The sequence below is a fragment of the Rhincodon typus genome, chromosome 1, assembly GCF_021869965.1.
Source record: "Rhincodon typus isolate 14 chromosome 1, sRhiTyp1.1, whole genome shotgun sequence".
Classification (NCBI taxonomy): domain Eukaryota; kingdom Metazoa; phylum Chordata; class Chondrichthyes; order Orectolobiformes; family Rhincodontidae; genus Rhincodon; species Rhincodon typus.
The window spans coordinates 58,643,374-58,654,569 of NC_063332.1; the positions used below are offsets into that span (position 1 = coordinate 58,643,374).

At 43.4% G+C, this 11,196-nt stretch overlaps 1 protein-coding gene across 1 annotated transcript in view; it reads left to right on the forward strand.

The window, feature by feature from the left end:
• The first annotated feature begins 10,187 nt into the window (after positions 1 to 10,187).
• The window catches only part of LOC125482982 (sodium channel protein 1 brain-like), a 7,479-nt gene continuing 6,470 nt past the window's right edge, over positions 10,188 to 11,196 (forward strand). Inside the window, exon 1 of the mRNA XM_048596220.1 lies at positions 10,188 to 10,213. Coding sequence (XP_048452177.1) covers positions 10,188 to 10,213 — 26 coding nt within the window. The remainder of the gene's footprint in view (positions 10,214 to 11,196) is intronic.

Consider the following 11,196-nt stretch of genomic DNA (forward strand, 5'->3'; position numbering starts at 1 on the left):
CCACCTTCCTGCAAAAATGCCATCCCCTATTCCCAATTCCTTCACCTTCGCCGCATCTGCTCCCAGGATGAGGCATTCCACTCCCGTACATCTCAGATGTCCTCATTTTTCAAGGACCGCAACTTCCCCCACTCAGTGGTCGAGAATGCCCTCGACCGTGTCTCCCGCAACTCATCCCTCACATCCACTCTCCGCAATAACAACCAAAACAGAATCCCCCTCATCTTCACGTACCACCCCACCAACCTCCGGATCCAACGCATCATCCTCCGACACTTCCACCATCTGCAATCCGACCCCACCACCAAAGACATTTTTCCCACCCCACCCTTATCTGCTTTCCGGAGGGACCACTCTCTCTGTGACTCCCTGGTTCGCTCCACACTCCCCTCCAGCCCCACCTCACCCGGCACTTTTCCCTGCAACCACAGGAAGTGCTACACTTGCCCCTACACCTCCCCCCTCACCCCCATCCCAGGCCCCAAGAAGACTTTCCACATCAAGCAGATGTTCACCTGCACATCTGCTAACGTGGTATACTGCATCCGCTGTTCCCGTTGTGGCCTCCTCTACATCGGGGAAACCAAGCGGAGGCTTGGGGACCGCTTTGCAGAACACCTACGCTCGGTTCGCAATAAACAACTGCACCTCCCAGTCGCGAACCATTTCAACTCCCCCTCCCATTCCGCAGATGACATGTCCATCCTGGGCCTCCTGCAGTTCCACAACGATGCCACCCGAAGGTTGCAGGAACAGCAACTCATATTCCGCTTGGGAACCCTGCAGCCCAATGGTATCAATGTGGACTTCACAAGCTTCAAAATCTCCCCTTTCCCTACCGCATCCCAAAACCAGCCCAGCTTGTCCCCGCCTCCCTAACCTGTCCTTCCTCCCACCTATCCCCTCCTCCCACCTCAAGCCCCACCCCCATCTCCTACCTACTAATCTCATCCCGCCCCCTTGACCTGTCCGTCCTCCCTGGACTGACCTATCTCCTCCCTACCTCCCCACCTACACTCACCTTCACTGGCTCCATCCCTGCCTCTTTACAGGTCTGTCTCCTCTCCACCTATCTTCTCCTCTATCCATCTTCTATCTGCCTCCCCCTCTCTCCCTATTTATTTCAGAACACCCCTCCCCTCCCCCATTTCTGAAGAAGGGTCTAGGCCCGAAACGTCAGCCTTCCTGCTCCTCTGATGCTGCTTGGCCTGCTGTGTCCATCCAGCTGTACACCTTGTTATCTCAGATTCTCCAGCATCTGCAGTTCCTACTATCTTTGAAACAATAGTGAAACCATGTTCATTAAAGGATGACTTTCTAAGGGAACCAGCATCTGAGTAGGTCATCGACCTCTATCTGAACTAAAAGTGACCTCGATGTACCTTTCCTTGCCATATCCTTATCCTGAGGTGTCCTCCAAATTCTGGTGACAATGGCTACAGCCTGATATTGGTGACTCTGTGAAAGGGCTGGGAGGATGCTACAAGGTATATGGTGACTTAGGGCTTCTGTAGCTGGGGTCTCTCCTTTGATTCTTGATAATGTTTCTGTGATACGGTACAGAAATCTGAGTAAGACATTTGAAGTGTTATAGACAGGGAAGAGTGTTGTGATTGACAGGGCTGTCTGTTATATAAAAAATAACTTTTCTATGATACTAGCAGACCTCAGGAAAACAATGTGGTGATACACAAATGGCATTAAGAGAGAAATTGATTTATAAACATCGCATCAAATCCTTGCATCAGGAAGCATCTGGCTGCCTATTGTGACCTCCCATAACCATCTCTGTCTTCCTGTTAGTTTACTGGGTGCTATAACCTTATCCATGATTCCATTGTTTCTGGATGTGTCTATTCCAATACACAACTGGGAGGCTTCTCATCTTACACTGTCTGATGAAAGGCTGATGACTCTCACTGAGGGAGACTGCATGCCATATCCTAATTAATACTGAATTCTATTAAGCCATTATATCTTGCTGGCTGACCTCAATTGATTTCCAGTTCAGCATCACATCAACTTAATGACCTCCACTTTAAGCATATTCAAGGACACTGTCAACATCATCTTTTGAGGGAGAGACTTCCAAAGACTCATAGAAATCTGACAGAAAGAAAATTTCCTCATCCCTGTGTTAAATGGGTGACTCCTGATTTTTAAACAGTGGCTCCTAGTTTAGATTCTCTGACAAGAAGAAGCATCCTCTCCATAGTAAATTCTGTCAAAACCCCTCAGGATTTTAAATGTTTCCAAATGAGTGGCTTCTTACACTGTTGTAGTCCCAACAGATACAAATAATACGGGACTGTTGCCAAACAAAGAGACCCGAGGATGCAGGTGCATAGTTCCTTGAAAGTGGAGTCATGGGGAGACAGGGTGGTGAAGAAGGCATTTGGCATTTTTGCCTTCATTAGTCATGGCATTGAGTATCAGAGTTGGGAGTTCGTGTTGTGACTGTACAGGACATTGGTGAGGCCACTTTTAGAATACTGCATTCAGTTCTGGTCTCCCTGCAATGGAAAAAATGTTGTTAAACTTGAGATAGTGCAGAAAAGATTTACAAGGATGTTGTCAGGGTTGGAGGGTTTGAGCTATAGGGAAAGGCTGAATAGGTTGGGGCATTTTTCCTGAAGTGTCGGAGGCTGAGGGGTGACCTTGTAGAGGTTTATAAAATCATGAGGGCCATGGATAGGGTAAATAGCCGAGGTCTTTTTTCCGGGGTAGGGGAGTCCAAATCTCGAGGACATAGGTTTAAGTTGAGAGGGGAAAGAGTTAAAGGGACCTAAAGGGCAACTTTTTCGTGCAGAGGGTGGCGCGTGTATGGAACGAACTGCCAGAATAAGTGGTGGAGGCAGGTACAATTACAACATTTGAAAGGCATCTCGATGCGTCCATGAATAGGAAAGGTTTAGAGGGATAATGCTGGCAAATGGGGCTAGATCAGTTTAAGATATCTCTTCAGTGCGGACTAGCTATTTTGAGGGGTCTGTTTCTGGCTGTACAGCTTGATGATCATCCATAATTCCAGGTAATAGTCTAGTACCTCTTCCCTGAAGTGCCTTTGGCCCACAAACACATTCTTCCTTAAATAAGATGACCAATGTTGTGCACAATACAGGCAGTCCCACCAGTGCCCTACAGAAAGGCCCCCATGAAACTCATGATCTTTGCTTTGGGATAAAGAGATGGGGGATAGAATGTTAACCATGAACTCTGCGAACAGAAACATAGATGGCTAGGCAGCTAGTTAGAAAGCTGGCCCTAATTGCTTGGGGCTTTGCGCCTTAGTTGAAACATGGACAAAAGAGCTGAAACGTTAAGGTGAGAATGAGTGCTCTTAACATCACATTTAACCAAGTATTGCATCAAGGAGTCCTGCAAAACTGGAGTCAATGTAAATCGTGGGAAAAATCTCCACTTGCTGCAGACATTTCAGGCAAATAAAAGAAGATAGTTAGGATCGTTAGAAATCAGTCATCTCTGTAGGACATCTCTGCAGGAGTTCCCCAGGGTAGTTTCCTAGACCCAATCATCTTCAGCTGCTTCATCAATGACATTCCCTCCATCATAAGTTCAGAGTCAGGGTATTCACTGATGATTGCATAATATTCAGCACCATTTGTGACTCCTCAAATACTGAAGCAGTCCCTGTCCAAATGTAGCAAGTACTGGACAATATCCAGCCTTGGGCTGACAAGTGGCAAGTAACATTCATGCCACACAAGTGCCTGGCAATGACCATCCCCAACAAGAGAGAATCTAACCACTGCCCCTTGACAATCAATGCATTACTATGACTGAAACCCTCTCTTATTTTATTTAGAAATGATAGATGTTTTCCTTGTAGCTGTTTCCCTTGGAGAAAGGAAGTTTGAGAAGAGCTTTGTTTAAATTTGTAATCACTGATGTACAGTTTAGGCTCCTGTTCTCATTGTGGCCATAATCCAAGCATGGACAAAACATCTGAATTCATGAGGAGACATTAGAATAGCTACCCTTGATATCAATGTAGAACTTGACTGAAATTTGCATCAAAGAGCCCAAGCAAAACTGGTGTCAATAGGAACAAATTGAAATCGCTCTGCTCATTGAAGTCATATTTGGCACAAAATAAGTTAATTATGGTTGCTTGAGTCAATCATTTTAAACCCAGGACGTCACTTGAAGAGTTTATCAGGGTAATGTTTGTGGCCCAGCTTTCTTAAGCTGCTTTATCATGATCTTCCCTCCATCATTGAGTCAGAATTGAGAATGCTCACTTATGATTTCAATGTTCAATGATATTTAGCAATATTCATGATACCCCAGATACTGAGTCTATGTTTAAATACAGCAAGATCGAGATAACATCCAGGCTTAGGTTGATAACATCTGTGCCACTCAAGTGCTAGGCAATGGCTATACCTAATTGGAGAGAATATAACTAATGGCATTACCAATCCCAAACCTCTCACTATCAACATTCTGGGGTTTACCAATTACCAGAACGTGGACTGAACCAGCATCTCCTGGCTCCTCAATCTCAGTCCACCACCTACAAAGTGCAAGTCGGGAGTACAATGGAATTGTCTGACACCATCCTGGACAAAGGAGTTCACTTGATTAGCACCCATTCACCAACTACAACGTTCATTGCCTCCACCACTGATGCAGTAGCAACAATGTGTACCTTCTACAAGATACACTGCAGAAATTCACCAAAGCTCTTCCAAGAGCACCTGTGTCCCACCACCTTGAAGGACAAGACAGCAGATACATGGAAACGTCACCACTTGCAAGTTCCTCTTCAACACATCTCATTCTGCCTTGGAAGTACATCATTGATGCTGGGTTAAAATCCTTCAATTCCCTTCCTAACAGCACTTTGAGTGTTGCAACACCCCAATGGCATTAAAACTTTAAGGATGTAGCTCAGCACCAACTTCTCCAGGTTATTTTAGGATGGGCGATAAATGACAATAAGGCCCATATCCCATGAATGAATAAAACAACATGAAAGGATTAAGAACCTGAGGAAATAGATTTAAGGTAATTGGCAAAAGGAACAATTGCCAAAATGAAGAAAATATTTTCATATAAAGAGTAGTTAGGGTCTGAAATGCGCTACTTGAGAGTGTGGTAGTGGGAGAGTTAACTGGAGCTTTCAAAAAAGGAATTGGAAGAGGAATTGAAAAGGGCAATGTGCAAATTATAGGGAAAAGGTAGGGGAGTGGGACGAGGTGAATTGAACCTTTAGAAGGCCAGCTGAGACACAATGGGTTGAATGGCCTCTTTCTTTGCTGGAATCCAATCCTTCTGTTGCCTCCCCTCTCCCAATCCCTACCCCTGTAAATTCTTACAGCCAGAAAAAAAATCCCAGGTCTCTGTGCTTCTCTATTGCTGGCCTTTTTCACCATTTCTCATCTTTGCTCCACCATCCAGCTGCTAAGATTCTATCTCTGGAATTCCCTCATTAAATTTCCCTACCAGGCTTTATTCCTCTCAGGCACTCATTAATCCATGCCACTCTTACTCAGTATTTTCTTACAATATAGTTTTGATGCCAACATTTTATTTGATGATCAATATTCCTCGGCATGTTTTACAACGTTTAAGATGTTTTATAAATACAAGTAGTATCATTAAGTGAACAAAGTGTAAAATGTTCTGAGAAAGGGTCACTGGATCCAAAATGGTAACTCCGACTTTCCTTCACAGATGCTGCCAGACCTGCTGAGCTTTTCCAGCAACTTTTGTACCTGATTTACAGCATCCGCAGATCTTTCAGTAATTGTAAAAATGACTGCTCATCTGCTGCCACCTTGTGGACACAATTTGTAGTCATTGAAAATATGAATTAATTGCTGAGAAGAATGGCTTTGATAAACTTTTCCGTTTCTGTTCCCTCCTTTAAGAAGATCATATTTTAAATTCATTATTTTCCTTAAACAATTGAATTTGAATCAATATTGAACTGCCCAGTGACCAGCAAGGACACTGTACATATTGCCGCTATATTGGGAAAAAATGAACCAATTGAGTCTACCACTGCCACATTTTTGTGCAGTCACCAGGAATGCTGCTGACAACTGTTGTGGAAGGGGTTAAGCTCGCAAATGTAAAATACTAAAGAAATACATTTTTTCACATCATCTGAAGTGATGCCATGTCACATGATCTTGCTCGCTCTTGAAGCCTTGTGACAAGATGAAGACAAGTAATATTAGAGTCATACAGCTGTACAGTACAGAAACAGACCCTTCGGTCCAACTTGCCCATGCTGACCACATATCCTAAATTAATCTAGTCCCATTTGCCAGCATTTGGCCCATAGGCCTCTAAACTCTTCCTATTCATATACCCATCCAGATGCCTTTTAAATGTTGCAATTGTACTAGCCTCCACCACTTCTTCTGGCAGCGGTGGATAAATATTCTAAACTTCTAATTCTTAATTTTTTAAAGTTAATATTTTCCTTACCTCAGGAGACTGAATATTCTTCAGCTCCACAATGAGTCCATGCTATTATATGGTGGTATCCAATGAAAGAATAATGTGGAAAAGTCTCTGTTATAATTGAAGAGATTCAAGCAGGCCAGAGGCAATGTTTCCGTCTAAACAATATAGCCACATGGCTGTGCAGTCACTTGGAGCGTCTGTGCATGCCACTTGGTGTGCGGATCTGTTGACTTCCAGTTCTGGAAGTTGCTGCCACACACGAATTTTGGACGTCCCACAGTGACCTCAGTGTGAAACAAAGCAGCTGCCAGGTCAGGATACCACTTTATGTCATGAATGGCTGTGTAGGTGATATCCTAGTCAATTACAGCATGAACAAAGTGAAATCTACCAAAAAAAGCACTTGATGGCCACTTCAGTCTGTGAGGAAATATCAGCGTTGAGTAGCTTAAATTTACAAAGCATACTGAAATGACAGGGGAAAGATATCAATGCTGCCATCAATGATGTGTACAGACCTGCAGAGAACTGTAAGTATAAAAGCTTAACAAAAGAGTAATCAGGGACAGAAATGTTCTGGTGTCTTACATGAAACCTTGCCTGACCACTTACAGTCAAGAGATAACTTAGCATTAACAAAAGCAATTCAATTGAACAGACAAGCTGAGGTCAGGAAGCAATGTTGCACGGTGAGTTGGGGTGACAGGAAGCACCATTCCAAAATTGATCACGTGGAGCATGTTCAGTTGAAAAGTGGAGAGGTGGCTACACAAAAGCTGTGGAGGCAGGAAGGGTGCCCAGCAACCACCTCCACTAATTGTTATCACTGTGTCGGGGAAAAAAAACACCAGTACAACAAATGTACCACCAAGAAGAAAGGTCACTTCCAAGCTGCGTATTGCTGCGTGTAGTTATCACAGAAATGGTGAAAAGAGATGCCCTCAAAAGATGGCAAAATGGAAAATAGGAGATAACAATGACATTGAGATGCCTTTTGTTCTAAAGATCCCGGGTCCAAGAGGAAGCAAGGAATGTTCATATGCTAGTTGAGGAAAGCAAGATACAGTTTAAGTTAGGAACAGGTGCAACAGTTGCAGATCATTCTGAATCATGGGAATAGTTTGAGAATAATTTGAGAATAGCTCTCTTGAGCACTACACATAAAACTGCAATGGGTTGGATGGTAAAGAGTTCAAGGCCATAGGACAACTGAATGCAATCCTTCAATATAGAGGGAGAAAAATCACAGAAACTTCATATGTGTTCCAGAACCAGAGTTGTTCATTCTTAATCAGAGTAGCTTGTCCTGATTTATATTTATTTGCCGAGTAAAGGAACTGGGAAGCTGTGAAGTTCAGCCCAAAAACAGATCTGAATTTTCACAGCTGAAGGCTAGGAAAGCTGAAAACAGATCTTTATGATCCTGAGTTACCTTCTACCATTCTGCAAATGATCACTGATGGAGGCTGAATGCAGTGATGGAGGAATAAACATTAATTATAACATATATGCGTGAAAGGTTTGATGATGATATCTTTGACCTTTACTTCAAGATAGGGACAGACAATAAAACCTTAGTCACACAATTATTGAAAGGAGAAAGCAAAAATGGCTCAACAAAGATTCAGACAGCATTTTGATTGATGATGAGGGTTAATACAAAGGCAGAGAATATTCTGGGTAAACAGCAAACTTTTTTTATTCAGTCATGGGACATGGGCATCACGGGATGACCAGCATTTATTACCCATCCTAGATCTCCTTGAGAAGGTGGTGGTGAACTGCCTTCTTGAACCATTACAATCCATTTGATGCTGTAGTCAGGAATAGTGAGTGACTTGTAGGGGAATTTATAGGTAATGTTGTTCCCATGTATCTACTATCCTTGTCCTTCTCAATAGTAGTGTTACGGGTTTGGAAGATGCTGTCTAAGGGCCTTTGGTGAATTTCTGCAGTTCATCTTGTAAATGATACACACTGCTGCGACAGAATGTCAATGAAGGAGTGAATGAATATTTGTGGATGAAGTGCCAATCAAGTGGGCAGCTTTGTCCTGATGATTCTTGAGTGTTTTTGGAGCTGCACTCATTCAGGCAAGTGGAGAGTATTCCATGATTTGTACCATGCAGATAGTGGATAGACTGTGGGGAAACAGAAGATGAGCTACACACTGCAGAATTCCTAGCTCCTGACTCCCCAAAACCTGTACACCATCTAGAAGGCATAAGTCATGAGTGTGATGGAATATTCCCCAGTTGCCTGGATGAATGCAGCTCCAACAACATTCAAGAAGCTTGACACCATTCAGGACAAATCAGCCTGCTTGATTAGCACTACATCTATAAATACCCACTCCCTCCATTCAGCAGCAACAGTGTGTACTAACTACAAGACACAGTGCAGAAGTTCTCCAAAGACCCTTAGACAGCTCCTACCAAACCCGCAACCACTCGCAGCTAGAAGGATGGCAGATAGATACTTGGGAATGCCACCACTTAGAACAAAGAACAACAAAGAACAAAGAAAATTACAGGACAGGAACAGGCCCTTCGGCCCTCCAAGCCTGTGCCGATCCAGATCCTCTATTTAAACCTCTCACCTATTTTCCAAGGATCTGTATCCCTCTGCTCCCTGCCCATTCATGTATCTGTCTAGACAAATCTTAAATGACGCTATCGTGCCCATCTCTACCACCTCCGCTGGCAATGCGTTCCAGGCACTCACCACCCTCTGCGTAAAGAACTTTCCACGCATATCTCCCTTAAACTTTTCCCCTCTCACCTGCAAGCTATTCTCCAAGCCACTTACCATCCTGACTTGGAAATATATTGTCATTCCTTCATAGTCACCATGTCAAAATCCTGGAATTCCCTCCCTAACGACATTGTGAGTGAAACTTCAGCAGCGGTTCAAGAAGGCAGCTCACCACCAGATTCTCAATGGCAGCTAGGGACGGGAAGTAAATGCTGGCCAGCTAATGCATCAACAAAAAAATTTATAAATGACTATTCCTATTCACTGAAGGCAAATGACGATGAATGTGTAGTAAAAATCGAAAGAACTGCAGATGCTGTAAATCAGATACAAAAACAGAAGCTGCCAGAAAAGCTCAGCAGGTCTGGCAGCGTCTGTGCAGAGAATTACGAGTTAACGTTTTGGGTTGCATGACCCTTCTTCAGGTCACCTGTTTCCGCACAACAATTCCTGACATACCTGACAGAAGTTTATATAATTACAAGAGGCATGGATAGGTTGGATAGTCTAAACTCTTTTTCCCAGGGCAGAAATGTCAAATGCTAGGGGAGATATGTTTAAGGTGAGAAGGAGAAAGTTTAAAGATGTGTGTAGGTACCTGGAATGTGCCGCCAGGGGAGGTGGTAGCAGTAAATACAATAGCAATGGGTGTTGCAGCCTTAAGGAGGAAAGACTTGAACTAATAGTCATGTCAGACCAAGGCCTTAGTCCTAAGCCCACCTCCCGTCACTCCATTAGAATTCTGGGGAGGTGAATCCAAACCAATATGCTTGTGAAGTGCCTTGGAATGTTTTACTACATGTAGAGCTCCATATAAATTTTGTTTTATTTAGTTTTCATCTCTTCTGAGACATACCACCAGTGCTTTCCGTCGCCTTAATCCCAAAATCCGTTCCTCTTCTTCCTTCAGTTCTTGTTTCCTTTTGGCTTCCTTTTCATAGGAAGCTGCCACGACTGCTAGCACCAGATTTACAATGTAGTGAGCACCAAACATGACGACCACTATAAAGAATATAATGTAAAAGGCTCCACTAGCACGTAGTACCTGAAATGAGTCGGAGGAAAATGAATCCTTCAATGTCAACATAAATAATGGACAAAAAATAGTCGGCATAAATAAAACTTTTTGCATAGATGCTTGCGCTACGGTTATTACTTTATGTGGTTTCCCAACTGTTGTGTGACGGCTCTACATTGTTCCTTGACTAAAAAAACATTGGGATTATATCTGTGTTATAGATATAATATATCTATTATATCTGTGCTATAGAGTGAATAATGTTCTGCACATTATATTCATAGCACATCATAGTCAGAAATAAACTTTGTTCTGTGACCTGGGTTCTGGATGATCCTAGAGATTGATTACAGATTGGCAGCAGTGTTACTATATATTAGAATCATAGCATCCCTATAGTGTTTAAGCAGGCCATTCGGCCCATTGAGTCCACACTGACCCTCCAAAGAGCATCCCACACAGACCCACTGCACTACCCTACCCCCGTAACCCTGCATTTGCCATGGCTAACTAGCTTAGCCTGCACATCCCTGGACACTATGGGGCAATTTAGCATGGCCAGTCTACCTATCCTGCACATTTTTGGACTATGGGAAGAAATGGGAGCACTGAGAGGAAATCCAAGCAGACACGGGGAGAATGTGCAACTGGCTGGGTTTGGTTCTACCATCACAGCTGTGATAGTAATTTTTTAGAAGGAACTGAGCATGTTCTGAATGTTGGATGTACAGGCTAGCCTTTTGTTGACTGAACGAGCCATTGGCTTCACAGGTTCTCCTGGTTCAACCTGAGGCAGTGTAGTTTTAAGTTTTTGTGGTTGATTGACAAAGTGAGATAGCTGGCTACCCGATAGTACAAATAGGTGGAGAGATAGTAGGAACTGCAGATGCTGGAGAATCTGAGAAAACAAGGTGTAGAGTTGGATGAACGCAGCAAGCCAAGCAGCATCAGAGGAGCAGGAAGGCTGACGTTTCGGGCCTAGA